General features: G+C 54.9%; 2 protein-coding genes across 8 annotated transcripts in view; one reads left to right on the plus strand and one right to left on the minus strand.

Moving 5' to 3' along the window:
* Positions 1-14,361, plus strand: part of MYO9B (myosin IXB) — a 47,162-nt gene extending 32,801 nt beyond the window's left edge. For 4 of the 7 annotated variants that reach the window (XM_081895338.1, XM_081895340.1, XM_081895339.1 and 1 more), the window contains 24 exons: positions 60-140; positions 693-803; positions 1,140-1,262; positions 2,465-2,614; positions 3,236-3,402; positions 3,609-4,520; positions 5,140-5,197; positions 5,614-5,744; positions 6,315-6,469; positions 6,828-7,018; positions 7,251-7,349; positions 7,567-7,743; positions 8,088-8,129; positions 8,301-8,412; positions 8,569-8,642; positions 8,841-9,033; positions 9,267-9,395; positions 9,769-9,874; positions 10,300-10,431; positions 10,853-10,976; positions 12,023-12,070; positions 12,852-12,985; positions 13,152-13,291; positions 13,667-14,361. In XM_081895338.1, the coding sequence (XP_081751464.1) occupies positions 60-140; positions 693-803; positions 1,140-1,262; positions 2,465-2,614; positions 3,236-3,402; positions 3,609-4,520; positions 5,140-5,197; positions 5,614-5,744; positions 6,315-6,469; positions 6,828-7,018; positions 7,251-7,349; positions 7,567-7,743; positions 8,088-8,129; positions 8,301-8,412; positions 8,569-8,642; positions 8,841-9,033; positions 9,267-9,395; positions 9,769-9,874; positions 10,300-10,431; positions 10,853-10,976; positions 12,023-12,070; positions 12,852-12,985; positions 13,152-13,290 (3,588 nt within the window). In that variant the 3' untranslated portion in view covers position 13,291; positions 13,667-14,361. The remainder of the gene's footprint in view (positions 1-59; positions 141-692; positions 804-1,139; positions 1,263-2,464; positions 2,615-3,235; positions 3,403-3,608; positions 4,521-5,139; positions 5,198-5,613; positions 5,745-6,314; positions 6,470-6,827; positions 7,019-7,250; positions 7,350-7,566; positions 7,744-8,087; positions 8,130-8,300; positions 8,413-8,568; positions 8,643-8,840; positions 9,034-9,266; positions 9,396-9,768; positions 9,875-10,299; positions 10,432-10,852; positions 10,977-12,022; positions 12,071-12,851; positions 12,986-13,151; positions 13,292-13,666) is intronic. The other 3 variants (XM_081895337.1, XM_081895342.1, XM_081895336.1) reach the window with 2 other exon arrangements.
* A 406-nt stretch (positions 14,362-14,767) lies between these two features.
* Positions 14,768-19,490, minus strand: ZNF414 (zinc finger protein 414; the record flags this gene model as incomplete). The annotated part of the gene is made up of 8 exons (XM_081896019.1): positions 14,768-15,315; positions 15,840-15,998; positions 16,660-17,180; positions 17,769-17,874; positions 18,110-18,217; positions 18,746-18,844; positions 19,109-19,312; positions 19,475-19,490. 8 exons carry the CDS (start codon positions 19,488-19,490, stop codon positions 15,239-15,241), a joined length of 1,290 nt encoding a protein of 429 aa, XP_081752145.1. The 3' UTR covers positions 14,768-15,238.
* Positions 19,491-20,306: the final 816 nt, after the last annotated feature.

Raw genomic sequence — 20,306 nt, forward strand, 5'->3', positions numbered from 1 at the left:
GACCAGCTCTCTCAAGGGGCAGCGCTTGACTCCTCTCTCACACCTGTGACTCGTTGCAGACCTCTCTCAACAAGCTCCTGGAGACCCTGGGGAAAGCCGAGCCCTTCTTCATCCGCTGCATCCGCTCCAACTCGGAAAAGGTAGGGCCTTCCCCCCCGGAGGCTCTTGCATTATGCTGGCACAGGAGCAGCCGACGTGGATGTCGCTGGGCTCCCAGCAGGGGCGGGGGTGACAGTGAGGGGAGTCTGCAGCCCAGCAGCGTCTGAAAAGCCACAGACGTGCTCCAGTGCTAACCTAAGAAGCAGCGCTCCCTGTGGTGCGCAAGAGACGGAGGAATGCCTCTCTACGTAAGAGCAGGGAGCGCCTCTTCTCAGATCGGGGATGAGGACCATCTGTGCTTTGGGGCTTCAGTTTCCAGCAGCCATGGATGATGGGAGCTGTAGTCCCGCCTCGTTCTTGGGGCACCACATGGGCTAATCTTGAATTAGCACGATGGGCTGATTAGGTGCAGCCCTGACAGGTCGAATCCTGCTCCTTCCATTTGCCAGGCACGGACTTGAGCTCTGCCAGTGTGCAGGATCCAGAGAGTGCTGGTGACCTCAGCAAACCACGGCCCTTGGGGCTTCTCATCGGGGAGGGGGAGGTCAGCGCAGGCCGACCTCTTCTTGACCCTCTCCTGCTTTCTGTTCCAGAGGGAGCTCCTTTTTGACGAGCGCCTGGTCCTCCAGCAGCTCAGGTACACAGGAATGCTGGAAACCGTGAGAATCCGCCAGTCCGGCTACAGTGCCAAGTTCACCTTCCAGGTACCACTGAGCAGTGGCGCAGGCAGCTCTCTCCCTTGCCCTCATGCCAGGGAAGAGGACCCCCCTGCTTCAGCATCCATCAGAGATTCTGGCCGGCTTTATTCCTGGCTTGGTCTGGGGCAAAAGTGTGCAATTCATTGGGGCACTGAAAGATTTCACTTTTTGAAAGATGGCCACCCTACTTTCATTAGTTTATGCATCTCTACTTTTATACGCTCTGGCCAGCATCATCTACCCAGGGTCTTGGGCACAGAGACAATTACACCTGCCACCTTCTCCTTTTCAGAAACCAGAGATGTTTGCTAAGTTGTTTGCTTCTTGTCTCTGCCTCCCCAGGATTTTGTCGACCAGTTCCAAGTCCTGCTGCCCAAGAGTGCCAAAGCCTGTAAGGAGGAGATCGCGGCCTTGTTGACGAAGCTGCAGCTGGGCTCCGGCAGCTACCAGATCGGGAAGACCAAGGTCTGTCCTTGTGGGGCTTCTTGTTGCTTCTGAGCCAACCAAATCTCCCTCCAGGAGCCACAGAGCCTCTGCTTACGATTCCTTGTGTGTGGAGATCCAGCCGCCAGGGGGGTCTTGAGCGCAAAAGCCCCTCTTCCTGGGGGTACATTTATTTATTTTTAAAACTAGTATCAATCACTTCACACCCATGCACCTATATTCATTATTTCTTTTAGTTTTTTTATTTGTTTTCATTTTTAGCAATGGTCATCATACTTAGATCATAATCATTTTACAAATAGGATTCTCAGAATCCCAAGACTTTCCTCCATGCTTTCCCTAAACATTCTTTTCAAACTGCATCGTATCTTCTTCTCTAAATTTTCTTAAAACTCAGTGGTAACCACGATTCTCATTTCATGGCAAGTGTTGTTTTTTTACAATCCTGCCAATGTTTTTAATTGCTTACAGTGCTCTTTCAAGCAGCTTATAAAATTTCCCCATTCTTTATTAAATTTATTGTCCTCTTGATCTCTCATTTTACTGGTCATTTTCGCCATTTTGGCTTAGTCCATCATCTTTATCAGCCATTCTTACATGCAGCTATATTAATCTTAGATATACCCAGTGCTTTTATCAGCTGAAAGCCACTGGATTTCTGGCACCTTTCAGGTGTGTTCTGCCAGCTCTTTAGGCTCATCAACTTTGGCTGCTCAGCAAGGCCCACCACCTCTTTTACTAGAGAAAAGCCCTGGATATATATCTATCCAGGTGGTATACAACATAAAAAAACATCATTTAAAGCAAAACACAACACTAAACTTTAAAACCTACGGCATCCTCCAGATTCACCTTCATTTTGGAGCTCTTTGCCTACTGATATCAGGCACCTACTAAGTGCATTTCTGTTCAGACACGCCTACCTTGATGTTTAGAAAGCTGGTGTGTCTTAACCAGCTTTTAGTCTGTTGTTAACTTTTCAAAAGTCCTTTAGCTGTTGTTCATTTTATTGCTTTTCCCTTTTTTGTAAACCGCTTTGAGGTTTTGTTTTGTTTTTACAGTCGAGCTGTGTATATAATTTTTACAAAATAAATTGACGGGCATTGCGGTCACTCCCAAGCAGCACATGGGGCCAGTCTTGGTGACCCCAGCTGGCGTCTCTTTCCCCAAGTGACCCCGGCTGGCGTCTCCCTCCCTCCCTCCCTCCCTCCCTCCCTCTGCAGGTGTTCATGAAGGAGGCCGTGCGGCAGGTGCTGCAGGACACCCTCCACAAGGAAGTCATCCGCAAGATCATTCTCCTCCAGAGCTGGTTGCGGATGGTACTGGAGAGGAAGCGCTTCTTGCGGGCTCAGCAGGCAGCCGTTACCTTGCAGGTAGGAGAGGCGTCCTTCCTCTCCCCTCCTCACTGAAACACAAGAAGCTCCCTTGCGCAGAGTCCGGCCCGTTCTAATAGGGATTTCCTGCACCGACAGGCAGCAGATTAATTCGCAGATGGGAAGTCTCAGTCCACACCATGTGAAATGGACCAGAAGCCAGGTGGTCCATCTGCCCCTACCTGCTGATAATAATATTAATATTTTCAATAATTTTATTATTTACAGCCCACCCATCTGGCTGGGTTTCCCCAGCCATTTCATTACAGTACTTGCTGATGTTTAATTTTAGTGTTTACTCTTGGATTCTAATGCCTTATTGCATACTGATTTATTTGGTATAAGTTTTTTAAAAAGTTATTGTGACTCTTTATATAGGATCTGATTATTATTTTAAACAACTTATAATAAATAAAGTAATATTCAGTAGTCCATTAGAATATAATAGTACACAGTAAAGTTAAATATCAGCAAATAATAGATTCCCTCTTAACAATTACAATAAATACTTTCTAAACTGTAGCCAGTAAAAACAGCAGCAAGTTGCAGTGGGGGAAACAACACAATACAATGAGAAGCAAAGACGCACAGCTTCTCACCTGTCCTTCTTGCGGCTCCCAGGCTTGTTGGCGTTCCTACCGCGTCCGGAGGGCAATGGAGAGGGAGAACGCAGCCCTCTACATCCAGTCGGCGTGGCGCGGGTACCGGGAGCGGAAGTCTTATGGACGGCAGAAGGCGAGGATTTGCCTTGTTCAGGCTCTGGTCCGAGGACACCTGCAGCGCAAGAGGTGAGGGGGGAAAGGCGCACTCTGAGCATTTTGAGCCGCGGGGGGGGGGGGAACTGGGGTGCAGGAGGAGAACCCTGCTGGAACAGACCAAAAGTCCTCCAGGGCTGGCGGTGTTCAGCATTTGCGTTCGGTGTCTCCCTTCATTTACTCTTACCGTCCCCCATTAAACCAACTGTCGATTCCCTCCACCCAATCTTGCAATCTAGATTTCATCAAATGATCGCCGACAAAAAGCGGGAGGAAGAAGCAGTCGCGCAGGCTCTTGCGGAGCAGCAGCGGCAGCAGCAGCAGGTGAACGGGCTACACCAGCCAGAGGAGCACGTCTCAAGCCAGGCTCCTCCGGCAGAGCCCCCAGAGGCGTCCCTGGACCAGACAGGCAAGGCAGAGGACGAGGAAGGAGCCGGGAGCAGCGGCGACAGCAGGGACCAGTCCCCTCCGCTCTCCCAAAAAGGGCTGGCCAGCAGCCGGGAGAAGCGGGCGTTCCGCCGACAGAGGGGCCTGGAGCACAACGAGCTGCAGAGCAAGCATGTTGTCTTCTCGGTGGATGACCCCCGCAGCAGTGGGGAAGGCGGCCCGTCCAGGGGGGAAGGGGGCCACACGCCTGAGCGGCCCAGAGCGGAAGGGGAGCAGGAGGAGGGGGTCCCCCCTCAAGCGCATCCCGGCGTCGTGCCGGGAGAGAGAGCTCCAGGCGGCAAGGAGGACCGGCTTCCTGTGGACGGTGGCATTCCGGCCCCTGTACCGAAGCAAGAGGCCAGACCTGGGGCGAAAGAGGACTCCAATGGGCTGGGGAGGCAGGACAGCCCCAAAATCCGCGTCAGCCAGAGCTTCACGTACCCTGAGAGGCCCACAGATCTGGCCCTCGTCCACCCTGGCGGCCTGGCCAGCAGCTGGAGCTTCCGGAGCCCGGCGGACAAAGGCCGGCGGGCGTCTCAGAAGGAGCTGGACAGCCCCCCTTCCTTCCACATCCAGCGGTACCAGGATGACCCCGGCAAGCTGCGGGACAAGCGGGAGAGGTGGAAGGGGAAGAGGCGGCTGGCCGGAGGCGGGCAGAGCGAGGGGCAGAGCCAGTCTTTGGAGGAGAGGGGGCAGCCGGCCCGGTCTCCCTCCCCACAGCTCAGGTGAGCCCTGCTGCACCCGGCTTCCAGGGGGTGGAAGGAGCACTGAATCCCCCCGGATTCCTTAGGGGAAGCCAGGAAGTAGCATCACAGCGCTTTAAGTGCATGCTATAACTATGGCCATAGTATCCAGACAGGAGAGCTTTTGTAGAGTCACATAAGCCAAAGGTGAGCAGCTCTACCGGCTGGTTGAGATGCTGAGAATGATCAGAGAAAGGGCTATAATGCAGGATTGTGTGCCTGTTCCTCTACTTGCTTGATTTCTTTCCTGCCTATCAATATTCTGGCTGCGGCCTCCATATTTGGAGGGGTGTTGAAAGGGCCAAACGGAAGCTGCTTTCCCCCCAATCCCTAAAAATGCAGCAACCCAGTTCTGCCTTATTTTATAGGCAGACAATACGATATCAGAGCCAAACGACTGTGGCCAAAGAGGGCTAGCTTTGTGCTGATGGTTTGTCCACGCAGATTGAAATCGTGCCTGTTCTTGGCCTCCAAGGGGCCCCCTTTCCAAAGCCGAGAAACACCTGGAGCCCTCCAGCAGCAGGCTTCCCAAAGGTGCCCCCCCCCCGATCCCTGGAATGGGTGGCTCCATTTTGAAACGCCTCTTTCTCCCTCTTTGCAGGAAAAAGGAGACGGCGTCTTCCTTGGACGACATTCCCAGGCTTGCTGTCCCCAGCCAGGTAAGGCCAGTGCTCAGGCAGATTGGACCTGGTTTGTTTGGTGGGGGTGCAGCTATAGAATTCTGCCCACCACCACAGATTGAGCAAAGAGTGGCAGAGGGTCCTACGTGTACGCAGAGAAAGCTCCCTGGAACTAACAGTTGAAAGTTGCTTGTGCATGTTAATTTCAGGGGTTCTAGCCTGAGTAGGACTGGGCTGGTATCAAACCAGCTTGCTAGGGATCCCAAGCAAGGAGAATCTCTGCTGTGGGGCTCCAGTCCTGCTTGTGTGTTTCCTAAAAGGGGCTTCTGGTCGGCCCCTGTAAGGACTAGACTCCGGGCCCCTTTGGGTCGGATCCAGCTGCTGCTGCTGCTGCTGGAGCCTTCCTCCTTTCTCACGGGCAGTTTGCTTCTCTCCGTCTTGCACAACAACCTCAGAACGTGCTGGAAGGTGACGGGAATGACAAGAAGCCTCTCACGCCACCCAGGCAGGCCCAGGAGCTCATTCCTCCTCCCGTCCTGGACGCAGCCAGCCCCACAGCCGCCTCCGGCCAGCAGGTGGACGGCAGGTATGTGCTTATGCTCGGCTTGTCCAGGCAGAAAACCCAAAGGGCTCTTTCAGCCTAGACATTGGCTCCGGAGAGAAAGTGCTGCCCTAGTATCCCAGACCCACTCTAACAACTCAGCGGTTGTTCTACAAGCGGAGCTGCTCTGGTGCAAAATTCATGCTTGGCAAAGCCCCTCCTCCTTCCCCTCTTAGGGTCCCAGCCCTTGTTTTCTGAAGGCCCAACCATGCGTCCCCAAGTTTGGGCCTCGTGGGACAGAGTTGCCCCTGATCCTGAGAGCCATTGTGGGGTGGGGGGAAGTGTTCTTCCACCTTGGGTCACCCCCCAGCCGGTTCCTATTAGCCCCACCTCGTTTAGCCACGGATGATGGGTGTTGTAGTCCACCTGCCAGGTGTATGATGATGATGATTTATTATTATTTATACCCCGCCCTTTTGCGAGCAGCTTGGAGGGAAAGGGGGGTTGCTGTGTGATGCTGGAAATAAAATACCGAACAGCGGCAGCTCCTTCTCGCTGGCAGGCCCTTTCATCCTGCCGCCACCCTCCTCCTCCAAGCCTCCTTCTCCCCTTCAGGTCTGCCTTCAAGAGCCCCCTGTGGAAATTCTTTGGGCCAAAGCCAGAGAGGAAGAACCTCAAGGAGAGTCCCAACGTGTCGGACGAGGGCGAGAGCTTCCAGCTCCTGGCCTGCGTGCTGCCCACGGAGGGGCCAGCGCAGAGGGCGGCAGAAGGTGAGGTTTGCGGGTAGCCAGGTATGTGGTGAGGAGAGAGAGAGAGAGAGGCAGGCAGAAGGGAAGAAGGGAGCCGTTCCTGGGTGGTTGACCTCCAGCTCTCGCAAGTGTCTTGCCTCTTGTACAAAACATACAATTCACATTCGTTGCTCTGCCTACCTCTGCCTTGCCCACCCGCAGGCGGAAGCTTGCCCAGGAGAGAAGGTGGCCCTCATACCAACAAGCGTTTTCCCTTCCCCGACATAAGCTGAAGGCTTGTGCGTCTTCTCTCAGGGGTTTCTAGCTGGGGGAGGGGGGGTTTATGGGCTGGCAGAGAAGAGCCACCTTGAGTCCCGCCCTCTGCATTTGTCCCCCGCAGCTCCTTCCGGGCCTCCGGACCACCCCCCTGGGGAGGAGCGCCAAGCCAAAGAAGGGGGCAAGGCGAAGAGAAGCCGCACCCTGAAGATCAGGAAAGTCAAGACTGCGCCCGAGAAGTGGCGTGCGCCCTTCCTGAGGGATATCACCAACGCCAACGAGCTGAAGTACTTGGACGAATTTCTTCTGAACAAGGTGAGAGTGGCCCAGCCCAACCACAAGAGCTCAGGGTTTTTTGTTCTGGGTTTCAGTTCATCTTAAAAAGCTGTCCGGATGCCTGAGATGGTTTCATCATTAAACAGAGGAATCAAAGCGACTTAACCAGATAGAGCACAAACCGATAAATCCAGTTTTTATAGAGATTACAGAATGCACCTTCCTCTGTCAGCAATTAAATCCGTGTCTCTGCTTCCCCTGCACCTCCCAGATAAACGATCTCCATTCGCAAAAGTCCGCCATCGAGTGCTTGTTTTTCGAAGCCACCGAGAAGTTCCGTGGCAACATAAAGACGATGTACTCCACGCCTGTAAGTAGCACTGGGAGCGGGGACCTCATGTCTAACGTCCTGCTCCCACCTTTCTGGACTATCAGACTCTTAAAAATAGAAGCGCTTCCTCAGCAAATCAGAGGGGAAGCCCCTCTAGCCCAGAGCCCTGGGCAGCAGAGGCGGCTGCCGTTGTCGATTGGGCAACGTGCGGATCGTTGTTAAATGAATGAACGTGCAGCGCGGCCTCTTTCCGCAGAACGGGCAGATCCACGTCGGCTACCAAGACTTGATGGAGAACTACCAGCTGCTTGTGGTCAACATGGCGAAGCAGAGGGAGGAGAAGGAGGTCAAGCTGGTCCTCAACCTCTTCCAGTCCCTCCTTGACGAGTTCGCCCGCAGCTATGCCAAGAAGGAAGACCTGGGGCCAGCCAAGGTCTGTGGCGGCTCTTCCTTCCCTTGTGGGGCCAGCCAGACTTCCCAGGAGAGTTTTGTGGGTGTGGGTCGTATGGATCGCTTAGGGATGGAGACCTGCGTCCAGAAAATCCTCCCTCTGCCACAGGAGAGACCCCCACGCCTTCCTCCTGTTGGGGCTGTTTTTATTGTCCCCCTCAGCCAGTTTTGACTCTTGGCAGGCCGGTTCCTTGGGTAAAAGGGTTGGGAGCCACAATTCCCAGCCTTCCTCACCTAGCTGTGCCGACACTGAGGATGATGGGAAGAGAAAAGAGAGGGGGGGGAATTATATTTTTTCCTTCTCATTCTCTCCCCAACCCCCAACAGCAGACCAAGGCTCAGAAGAAGAAGCGGAAACAGGAGCGCGTGGTGAGTGGCGTTCCGCCAGTGCTGAGATTCGGTCGACCCTGGTGGCTTAAGTGGGAATAAGGGCCTATCTCCCTGAGTCCCCATGCTCCTAAGCATGTTAAGAGCACTGTTCCCTCTGGAGAGAAGCGGCGGAGCCGTAACACCCCTTCCCTTTGCCCATCCCGCTTGCAGATTGAAGAGCTGAACGGACACATGTTTGGGAGCTACCAGGTGAACATCCTGCAGTCGTGTGAGCAGTGCTGCTCCTACATCTGGCCCATGGAGAAGGCCTGTCTCTGCCGCAGTAAGTGGGGGGGGGCAGAGGGAGGGGCTCACGTCTTGGCCACCCGCCACAATCCCTTTCCTTTTACATTTCCGGCACACGTTTGAGCTGGTTCTGCACATTTTTGCCATTTTACTGGGTGTCACATACCAACGACACGCCGTTTCTCTCCTCTAGTCTGCAAGCTGACCTGCCACAAGAAGTGCCTCTGCAAGATCCAGAGCGGATGCATGTCCTCGGCTGCCAAGAAGGTGGGCGACACACACTCCCCCTGCCCGGGCCCCCCAGGGGTTTGGGGCTGGGTCTCCCATCAGCCACAGGTGGCCCAGCCATGTTAAAGTCCAAAATGCGTGAAGGAAGCCTGGTTTAGAGTCTGTCTGTCTGTCTCTCTCACACACAACTATGCTGGCCCCCCTTGGCTGACGCTCTGCCTCCTCTCCCGTTCCCAGGGCGACCACGACCTGGAGCCCCGCCACTTTGGGGTGGGTGTCGGCGCCCTGACCAGTGAGAAGAACTCCGTCCCTGTCGTCATGGAGAAGCTGCTGGAGTACGTGGAGATGCACGGCCTCTACACAGAAGGCATCTACCGGAAGTCGGGCTCAGCCAACCGCATGCGGGAGCTGCGGCAGGCCCTCCAGGCAGGTAAGCAACAGCGGGGTGTGTGTGTTTGCTTTCCTAGGGGGCTGCCAGGGACTGTGCTGAGGAGGAACGGTGGGAGCCTTCCCCTGCTCTGGATCCAGACCCTGAGTCTTCCCAGGAGCAGGAGGACAGTACAGTGGCACCTTGGTTTACGAAGTTAATCCGTTCCGGAACCACAGCGTTCTTTTCTAATATTGCCCACCTTCCCTCCTTCTTCTATTTCTCCTCCTCCTCAGACCCAAACTCGGTGCGGCTGGAGAATTACCCCATCCATACCATCACCGGGATCTTCAAGCAGTGGTTGAGGGAGCTTCCCGACCCCCTCATGACCTTTGCCCAGTACCACGATTTCCTGCGGGCCGTGGGTGAGTGTCCGAGGGCCGGGCTGTGAGTCTGGGTGAGAGAAAGTGCCCCTCCATCCTTCAACATTGATTAATTTCAGCAGAGTCCCTCCGTTTCATAAGCCATCCCTCCTTCGCTGGTGGTATTCCTTCTTCTGCATATAAAGTTCTAGCGTGCATAAATAAGTCAGCTTTTTGGGACTCCTGTCCCCGTTATTCCTAGCAAAAAGGCTTCAGGTTTTTTTAAGGAATTATCTGTTTAGACATCCTTTTCAATTGGCAGAACTTCCATCTTCAGCTCTAAGCACCTCTTGCGGGTGGGCGGCAGCAGCGGGCGAGGGGCTCCCTTGCCTGTGGGCCCCGATGCTCTGCTCTCACCTTCCCCCTCTCCCCACAGAGCTCCCGGGGAAACAGGAGCAGCTCTGCACCATCTACAGTGTCCTGGAGCAGCTACCGCAGGCCAACCACGACACTCTGGAGCGACTGGTCTTCCACCTAGTCAAGTAAGGACACCGCGCACCCCCCACATGCCCCGCGTCCCCCGTCCCCCGTGTGTAGCCACAGCTCCACAATATTTGCATGCGCATCTGAAATCCCGAGAGGGATGTCACTGACTTTGTGTTTGTCCTGCTTTTCGTACGATCCTTTTCCAAAGTCACTAATCGTGGGTTTCTAAACGAGAGAGGAGACGCAGCGTCAGGCTTGCAGAACTCAAATAACCAGGCACACAAGGAAAGAGGGAGGGGAGGGAGAAGGGCGAGGAGGGAGATGCGTTTCCAAGGCGGGAGCAAAGTAGTGACCTCTTAAGACAGCATTCTCCTCCCTCTGGGGCCAGCAAAAGATGCTGGCAGCATCCACAGGGACCGCCAATGTCTCCTTTCTCTTTTCCAATATGTAATTTCTCTCTCTCTCTGCGTGTGTGGCACAGGGTGGCCCTAGTGGAGGACTTCAACCGCATGTCTCCCAACGCCCTGGCCATCGTCTTCGCCCCTTGCCTCTTGCGCTGCCCCGACACCTCGGACCCCCTCACCAGCATGAAGGACGTCTCAAAAACCACCATGTGAGTGAGCCCAGGGGAAGCCAGGCCTGGCATTAGCGGGGCAGGTGGAGCAGCGCTCATAGACGCTTGGCAGGGGACCCGAAGAGTCCTCTCGCCTCCTTTGCTCCCACAAGGCCTTTCGTGAGCTGCTGCCCCACGAATAGAGACCCAGCTCCTGCGCTGAGAACTGGTTTCCTTTTTGTGAGCCTGCTGCCTCCCTCCTGTGAGGCTGTAGAGCCTGGATCAGTCCCTCCTGGAAGGGCGAGGATGATCTGCCTGGGGAGAAAACGGAGCTTGGCTTGTTGTGCCCCTCGCCTGTGACCACCCACCCCCATGGGGATTGCAGGGTCTCCTCTGCCCTCCCATGCCGCCAGAGGTCTCTTGAGGGGGTTCTGCTCCCCGCCAGCCTCTCGCCCTCCCTCTCACTCTCCTCTGCCCCCAGCTGCGTGGAAATGATCATCAAGGAGCAGATGCGGAAGTACAAGGTGAAGATGGACGAGATCTGCCAGCTGGAGGCTGCCGAGAGCATCGCCTTCCGACGGCTCTCCTTGCTGCGCCAGAACTCGGTAAGCTGTTCCCCGAGAAAGCCTGCCTGTGGATTGCCCGGCGGGGTGGGGAAGTGTGAGCCGCTGCCAGTCCCAAAAAGGAGCTGCTGGTCTGAGTGGGCACGTCCGCTGGCACCCTCCAGGAGTTCAGGACATCCAGAGAGCCCTGCAGCAGAGTCAGGCCCAAGGGGCCCCCCTAGCCCAGCCTCCTGTTCTCGAAGGGGACACTCGGATTTCTCCCGGGAGGCCGCAGGCAGGGCCTAGAGGCCAGAGCCCCTCTTGGACTGTCAAGAGCATCCAGAGGGACCGTCCAGCCCAGCCCCCTCTTCTCCCTGTGGGCAGCAAGGGGTCCCCAAGGGAAGCTCCTAGGCAGGACCAGAGAGCAGCAGCAACATGGAGGCTGTCATGTTGGACTGCAGCCTCCCCATCGGCAGGAGGAGGTGCACCTCTACAAATTTAGAAAAAGAAAATCCTGCCAAAAGCTTATTAAGATAACACACTTCCTTGCATGACATCCATAGAAGAGACCCATTAAAATAAATGGATGTGACGAACTTAGCTCCATTCATGTCAGTGGGTTTACTCGGAGCGTAACTGATTGGGATACAACCCGGATTGGTTGGATTGGGGCAGGTGTTCCCCACCGCCAGGGGTCCCTGCTCTGCAGTACACCTGCGCCATGACTAGTTTTTCATTGTGTTTTTATTGCTCCTTTTTGTGACTTGTGCTCCTGTTTCAGTTCTCTGGGATTCAGATTGCAACATCAACATTGGGAGTAAACGAAGCAAGAATGCTTCCTTCATTCCCAATGTCACATCTTTGTGTGCGCCTGTTGCAATTTGAATTCTGCGGGGAAAGAAACGAAAGGAGCCGCGGGAATAGATTTAGAAATCGCCCTGCGTCTAGCACAGCACCTTGCAATTGCTGCGGCAGGCAGGCAGATTGCGAAGCGGCTCCGCCGAGGCCACGCCAACAATTTTGCAATAGATTCAAGGAGAGTCCGGAAAGAAATTGTGTGCCTCTGACGTTTGTGAGTGTGGCCATCGTCTCTTTCTCCCTTTTTCTAGCTATGGCCTGTAAAACTTGGGTTTTCCACTCCCTGCAAGGGAGCACCGGTAGGTAGACACTCTCTCAGTGCATGACAAGGGGGGGGGTGTACCCCGCTTTCTCTTTGACGGCCACACAGCATGACCCCCAAAGCCAGAAAAGGCGACTTTTCAGAGCTGTTTTCTTTTTTAACCTGTCCCGCATGCTGCGTGGCTGCACCTATCCCGAGTTACAATAGTCGTGTCCAAACTGTGGTTTGTGGGGAGGTTGTAAAGCCGTGCTTCTCTTCCAGAAAATAGAAACTGCTGCAAGTCTTCTCAGGGCTGCCTTGGAAGTCACCCCCCCCTCTTTCTTTCTTTTTTTTAAAAAAGGATTTCACACTAACACCTGGCGTTCCATTCATATATATAGTCATATATATATATGTGCCTTTTATTATCATTAAAGTAGCCTAGGCTGGCTGGCTTGTGTCTGCTTGGTGGCAAGGGAAGAAGGGTCTTTGCACATGGGCAGAAGCAACCTTGAACACTGTCTGGTGTCTCCTTTGGGGTTCTCCTCCCAGTTCAGCCTCACCACAGCCCTGTGAGGTAGACCCGAGAGTGGCCCGTCTACCTGCGCTGCCCCCAAATCTTTCTCCTCCCTCCTCAGTGCCCTTCCCGCACTGCACCGGTTGGTTTTGCCGCCTGGGAAAAGCTGGCGAGCATCAAATTGCCCACCCCAAGGGTGCTGCTTCGTGTCTCATTGCAACCCTGGAGGAGGCTTTTCGGTTGGACGGGCTTTGAAGGACCCTTTGCCTGGCCCAGAACAGACACCAGACCTTGCTATCTCTCCCCCCCCCATTCCTTCCAGAGCAAAGGCCCCCCAGAGGCTGGGTCAGACGATGGCACTGCGCCGAAACTGGGCGCTATCCCGGAAGGAGAGGAGACGGACAACCGGGAGAAAGAGCTGTTGATCGAGAGGATCCAGTCGATCAAGGAGGAGAAGTGAGTGGGGGGGGGACACCCAAGGGGGGAGCGGGAGGGGGGCTTGGCTGGGAGCCAGAGGAGGAGTTTCCCTCCCAGCAGCCCTGGCATTTCTGGGGCAGCGATTGCCGCAGCAATCTGGGCGTCCCACAAGATCATTATGAGAGAGGGATACTTTTTTCCACAGGGAAGATATCACCTACCGATTGCCAGAGCTGGACCAGAGGGGCTCCGACGAGGAGAACCTGGACTCGGAGACGTCGGTCAGCACCGAGAGCCTGCTGGAGGAGCGAGGGGGCCGCCCAGACCCTGACAGCCAGTATTAAGGTGCCTGCTTCTGCTTTCCCTGGGAGCCCGCCTCGGACTGAGCCCACCCCCTTGGCCCATCTGGCAGCAGACCTCCGAAGGCAGGAGGAGCCTTTCCCATCACCAACATGGCGGTGCCCTGGGGTTTGGAGCTGGGACATTCCCTGGCCGCCTCCCCTTCAAACAGGAACAAAATCCTGGTCCTCATGCCTTCTGGTGCACCAGTGGTGTCCACACTGGCTGGGATTTTAGGCAGGGGGTGTTCTCAGGCCCCACCACTGAGACCCCTTCCAGCCCCCCACTGGGCGGTGCCGTGCCACCCTGCCGCTTTCTGAGATATTTCTTGGATGTTGCCGGCTGCTCACAGCCCCTTGTTTCCCCGTTCTCTCTTTGAAGGAAGCAGTGAGCCCCCTTATGCCCGGGGCCTCCCCCCACCTGCCAAAGACGCGGCCGGATCGCCAAGCACCCTGGTCTTCCCCGCCAGGGCAAGGCTGCCCCCTGCCCCCTCTGCCTCCAGGCGGGAGCTGCTGCCACCTCCTCCTTCTCCTCTGCTGCTGCTGCTCCAGGAAGGGCCACTGCGGTGAACTGCCAAGCTCCAGCCGCTTCTCTGCAGCCCTGGACCCCAGGACCCGGGGTCTCCTCCACCCTCCTGATTCTCTGGGTCACCAGCAGGTCTCTGGCAAGCCTGGCTCCAGAGCTGCCCCACAAGGAAGGTTCTCCTGGCCCTCTGCCTACGGATGAGTCCCGTCCTCGGAAAAGGAGCTGGCGATTGTGAGCAGCCTGGGGAACCGGCCTTAGCACTTCTCCTCCTCCTCCTTCTCCCCGTCCATGGTGCCTTGCCCACCCTTTCTCCCGACAGACTCCGACCGGACCCCTCGGAGGGGAGTCGGGGGCAGAGAGACGCCCCCCCTTTCCATTTCGCATCCCCTTCTTCCTCCGTCCTGTCTGACGACTTTCCAAGTGGTTTACAAGAACTGTTGGGTTTGTGTTTTGTTGTTGTTTTTGTAATAACGCTTTGAACAGAGACCAAAAAGAAGACGAGATGCATCGTTGTTCATATTAAAACCGTGCACTTTTTTGAGAGAGGAGAAGGGAGTCCGAGTCGTTCTTGGCAGCGGGACGGAGGCTGAACTCTGGGAGTTGGCCAAGGCTGTGGAGGGCGCTTGTGGGCTCCCCCCTTCATGCCTGCAGGAGCAGAGAGCAGGGTGCTGCTCACTGCAGACCTCACTCCTCACAGTTCCACACACCCCAAAAGTCCTGCTTGTGTTTTTGCTGGTGGAACTCGCCTTGAATCCTGAGCAGTTTCTCCCTCTGTGTGTGAGTAGAGGGGCGGGGAGGGTTGCTTAAATCTAACAAAACGGGGGGTTTTAAAAACAAAGAATGTTCCTTGCCCCCCCCCACCGGCAAGAGGTAGGTGTATTTGTTTGCCCTTGTCACTGCCCCCCCTAGAAAATAGGGCTCAAAAGACACCCCCCGAGACAAGAAGGCTCGCTCACATTTTCTGTACAATTCCCATTTTATTTCTGTTTTTTTGCAAAAGCAGCAAATAGCCCGCTATAACAAACCTGAGCAAACCTGATCATCGGTTTTAGGGAAGGAGAGGCTGGAGGTGTCCTCACCAAGAGAACGGGGGGGGGGGGTGAGCATTTTGCCTTTAAAGCAAGAGAAACCATTGGGGGGGGGAGAGAAAAAAGAGGGAAGAAGAATGCACCGGAAAAAGTTCTAGATTAAATTAATATCAATAATAATTACATTTCTACCCCCTTCCCATCAAACACCATCCATTTGTGCACACGCGTTCTGTGGGGGGTTGGAGAGGAAAGACGTCCTGGGGGTGTCTGCACCCTCTACCCCTTTTTGGGGGGGTGGGGAGGAGCCAGGATCCCCCACCATCCTTACTGCACCTTCAAAGGGGGGATGAAGATGGTGATGGTGACAAAACGAGGGGGGGTCAGCACCGTGGAAGCCTCACAGCGGGGAGAAGAGGGTGTTCTCCACTTCCGGCGTCAGTCTGGGGTGGAACGAGGGGAGCCCCACCCCAAAGTCTGGTGGAGGGAAGAGGAAAATAGGGGGAGGCATCAGTTGCTGTTTTTAAGGGACATTTAAAATCCATCACAAAGCAAAACTTGTCCGTTGCAGAAACGCAGAACTGATAAAAACTGCAAAAAAGCAACAGATGGAGTCAAAGCGCCTTGGCTAAACTGGGCGCTCGTTGGACTACAACTCCCAGTGCGCCCAGCCAGGTCAGTGAGAAGCAGTGGGGGAACCTTTGCCCCTCCGACCGCTGCCAAACCACAGTTCCCCTCACCTCCGCCTGATGGGACTTGTAGCCCAACCTCCTCGGTGTCCGATGTTACATCCCAGCATTGGCCAAACTCGAGTAGACCCCTGGGCTCTGCTCTGAGTCGGATTTGGGGAAACCGGGTGCTGCCAAACTACAACTCCGGGGGCAACGGGAGCTGTAGTCCTGAGCAGAGGTCCCCCACGCCTGCCAGGCAACCCAGCCGCCTCCCGTGCCACCCCAGGTGCCGGGGACGAAGGGGAGGTCCCCCGCCAGCCCCCCACTCACCCATTTCTCCGTCCAGGCGCCCGGGCGGGGAGGGGTTCTTGCGGTGGTCCTCGACGTGCTGGGTGACCTCCTCCCGCGACGCCGTCGAGTAGGAGCACTGCAGGCAGTTGTAGCGCCCCCGCGTGTGCTCCCACACGATGCGGCTGTTGGAGGAGTGCCCTGCGGGGGCGCAAAAAAGAGACAGCTCAGCCCCAGAGCAAACGGACAAATACGCTTAAGAGCAGATGGAAACCTGCGCCAGCTTCCTCAATATCTGCGGAGGTTTCTCTCCAGGGTGGATTTGATTTAAATCGGGGTTCAGCAAACTTTTTCAGCAGGGGCCGGTCCACCGTCCCCCAGACCATGTGGGGGCTGGGCTATATTTTGGGAAGAAAAAAAATGAACGCGTTCCTATGCCCCACAAATAACCCAGAGATGCATTTGAAATAAAAGGACACATTCTACTCATGTAATTGAGAAGGTGATAGTTTGCCTACCCGTGGTTTAAGAACTCTGAAATAATACAGGTTACATATATTTTGCTAGAACATTATGAGCCACGTGTTGCCTGTTACTGCTTAAAGCACTTTTTCTGCAGCTTCCTGCCCTGACTGCAGCTTCCGGATCGAGCAGAGCCTTACAGAGAGCGAAACATTTAAGGGCAGTTCCCAAACCTCTCGAGTATTCCCCCACCGTGCAGTCATGAGGACTAGAAACCTGGATTAGGGCAATCTCAAATCTGAGCAAATTGGGCACAATCGCTGGACTGGCAGACAGGTAACGATGGGGGGCAGAGAGACCCTCCTGGGGCCAAGGGTGGGGGGAAAGGTCTTCTGCTCACCCTGGCTTTTCTTCCAGACGGCGTTGGAGATGGGGAGTCCCTGTCCCGGCAGGAACGGCCGCAGGCGGCTCTGGACGGCGGCGGGAGGCAAGGCGTAGCTCCCCGGATGGACGTAAGGCAGGAAGGGTCCTGGGAGCGTGTGGGGAGCCGGCCCCGGGAACCTGGCCAGGGGCGGCGGGGGTCCAAAGAGGGAGGGCTCCAGCAGAGGGAAGGCGTGGGGCCCCGGCGGCAGGGCGGGCAAGGGCCCCAGGGGGCCGGGAGGGAGCGGGTTGGGGGCCGGCGGCGGGACCTCCATCTCGCCGGGGAGGATGGCTTCCTTCCTGAGCTGCTGGATGACCGTCTCCAGTTTGGGGAGGACCTCCAGCAGCTTCCCGGGGGGCTCCTTTTCCGGGAGGGGCTTCTCCGGTGCCAGGGGAGGGGTGTCGGCGGCTGCAGCGGCGGCGGTTCCGGCGGAGGAGCAACTGTGGAGGTGCTTGAAGAGGGAGCGGTATGTCCGGAAACGCGTCATGCAGTTCTCGCACCTGGAGGGGGGACAGGTTGCAGGGGGGTGGGATGGAGGACCTCTGGAGGGCCCGTTCCCACACGCTACACCCATCTTTTGTTTCTGGAGGTTGACGGCTCAATCCCAGCTGCTCCAAACAGGGAGGAATGAGAAACGGGGGGGGGGGGGGAATCCATCGCCCACGCCTTTGGGCAGCTCCTATCATCTTATTATTATTATTACATCACCCATCTGGCTCAATTGACCCAGCCACTCTGGACGGCTTCCAACACAAGCAAAATTAATAATAAAACATCAAACAACAACAATCCGATCCTATATAAAGAGTCACAATGACTTTCAAATAAACAACTTACGCCAAATAAAGTTATGCAATAATGCATTAGAATCCCATAGTAAAGGCTAAAATCAAATGTCAGCAAGCAATTCATTAGACAGTTTACACGTATTACAATAAAGAATGACTCTTCTGTGATGGGTAGAAATAGCAAATCACAATGCATAAAATACCAGGAAAAAACGTGAGCTTTGGGAGTAGATTTACTTGGCCCCCTCTATCTAGATCCTGCCCTTCATCATCATCATCATCATAGTAATATGGCCTTACTTGAAGTAGCGGTTCGGCTTGTAGTGCACCTTTATGTGTTCCATGAGGACTTGCATGTTGGGGAACGATTCCAAGCAGCCCGGAGAGGAACAGCGGAAAATCTTCCCTGGGAAACAGGAGAGGCAGCTGGGATCATTCGCTCCACAAGCCCATTTCAATAGCCATGCTTTTCACCTTCCGATTCTTTTCGGCCGTTACAATTTCTCTGTTTTATTTACATTTTGAAAATGAACACAATTTCAATCCCCACCGCCCCAAAAAATAGTTACTGCAGAGGAAAGTCTTTAGGGGCAAAGCCAGCTTGAGATCTCCCCCCCCCCGCCCCCCCGCCACGGACTTACCCTCCACCGACTGTGTGGGCCGATAATGAACCCGAATGTGATCCAGCAGCTCCTTCATGCTGCGGCAGGCCAGGCGGCAGCCGTCCCCAGAGCACTGGTAGCGTCTCCCTAGGGCGAGGCAAGAGAATTAGCCGAAGGGGGTTGGGCTGGATGACCCCTGGGGGGCCCCCTTCAAAGCTACAATTCCATTATTCTACGATTCAAGAGGCCTTGGCAGCCTCGCTTTGAGGCTGGAGCAGCCCTGCGCCTCTATTTCCCCTTTCTGTGAAATGGGAACAACCAACACACGTCCTCTCGAGGGCAAAAGACACATCGACCGGAAGTGGCTTTCTAAAGGGGGGGCGGGACACACAGGATCTATAGGAAACTGGGAATCCTGTTCGGCGTGAGGGCCGTGCTCCCCTCCCTGGATAATCTTCCAAGGGCCGCTTGGCAGTGGTGGGGGGCCGGAGGGAAACGTGGGCCAAGCTCTCAGCCTGGGAAAATGTGGATGTTGTGCAGCAGAGCCTGGGAGGAGAGGAGAGGTTCTTGGCCCCCCTTTGGGGACAAAGGAGAGGGGTCCACGCCCAAACCAGCCCCCTGCGCCCTGTTCCTCAGCCCCTTGCTAAGAAGGCCCCCCCCCGGCCTCCAACTCACCTGGGGGTCTCCTCTTCGGCAGCCGCAGGTCCTGCCTCCGCCCCCCGCCGCTCGGCGTGGGGTGGCTGTGGGTCGCCGAAACCCCCGAGTTGGCCGGGCCTGGGAGGAAGAGACGTTATTGGTGGCTGCCTCCGGGCTGGGGATCACGGCAGGGTCCCTGCCGGGCTTGCAGAAGGACCCCCCCCCTCCAGCATCTCCATGTAGGGATGGGAATCTCCCCCTTCCCCATGTGAATTGCTGCCGGCCCGTGCAGACAGTACAGAGCAAGTTGGACCAAGGCCATTTCCTTGAGCCTTCATGAGGACTAGAAAGCTGGCTTTGTTTTTTGGGGGGGAATAGGCCCAATTTCCCGCCCCTACTCACCCCCCAAAGAGGCCACGGGAGATGTCACCAGTGGGGGGCCCCCCTCTTCCTTCTCCGCTTTGCTCCTGGCGCGGCTGGGGGGGGACGCCCGGAGGTCTTGGGGTGCAAGTGGGGCAGCAGGTGGCAGCGTCTTCTCCTGGCCAAAGGGGGTGAAAGGGGGCGGCCAGTTATTATTATTCTCTTGGAAGATCGCTTCTTTGCATTCTTGAATTGAGAGTGAACCCCCCCCCTTTACAGTGAATTCATTACAGTCCCAATATATTCCTTTATTTGGGTTTTTAAAAATTGGTTCTTGGGGTTTTTAAATCCACTTTTTGCAGCTCTTGCGGGGAAACGGTGGTCAGATCAAATCATGAAGGGCAAAACCATTATAAAATAGCATATTGATAAACCAAAGGGATATTTGAAGAAGTTGGGCTGGGTTTGATTTTTGGGCGCCAAGGGGGCATCGGGTTTTTCTGCCTGACCCGATTCCCTTCCCCTATTCTGACAGGCGGGGGGTTTGCTCTTGATCTTGGGCTCTTATTTGAGGGAAGAGACAGTGCAAACCAAATGATGATGATGATGAGCTTTTAGAGGATTGAGGGGACCATGCAGCCAAAATCAGAATCTCCCTCTTAAAAGTGGGTTGTTTTGCAAAACTGCAGAAGAAACAGGAACGAGGTTCCTCTTTGGCGGCTAATGAGAAGCCAAAATTTGTCTCAAAAAGCTGCTTTCCTTTTATTTCCCCCCTGGCAGCCTTCAGTCATCAGCACTGATGTCCGCTAACCAACATGCAGGGCTTCTTTTTGACATTTGAATGGATATATATATATATATATATATATATATATATATATATATATATATATATTTAAAGTCCACAACAGCTTTGTAAGGTAGGGCGCCCCAAAAGCCCCTTCGCTGGAGGAAGACGAGCCAAGATTTGTAGGGCTTTTGTCTACAGAACATGCCCTGCACTCAAATATTGCTGGCAGTTGTGTTCAGGCAAAATATTGCCTTCTGTTACTATTGCTATTCTTATTATTATTACGAAAATTTATACACCGACCTTCAAAACAAAAGTAAATAAAGGAAAACAACAAAACAAGTTGGGAAGCTTTTAATATTTGATTATTGTATTTTAATATTTTGCTGGAAGCCGCCCAGAGTGGCTGGGGGAACCCAGCCAGATGAGTGGGGTATAAATAATATATTA

This window comes from Podarcis melisellensis (assembly GCF_964234715.1).
Source record: "Podarcis melisellensis genome assembly, chromosome: 18".
Classification (NCBI taxonomy): Eukaryota; Metazoa; Chordata; class Lepidosauria; order Squamata; family Lacertidae; genus Podarcis; species Podarcis melisellensis.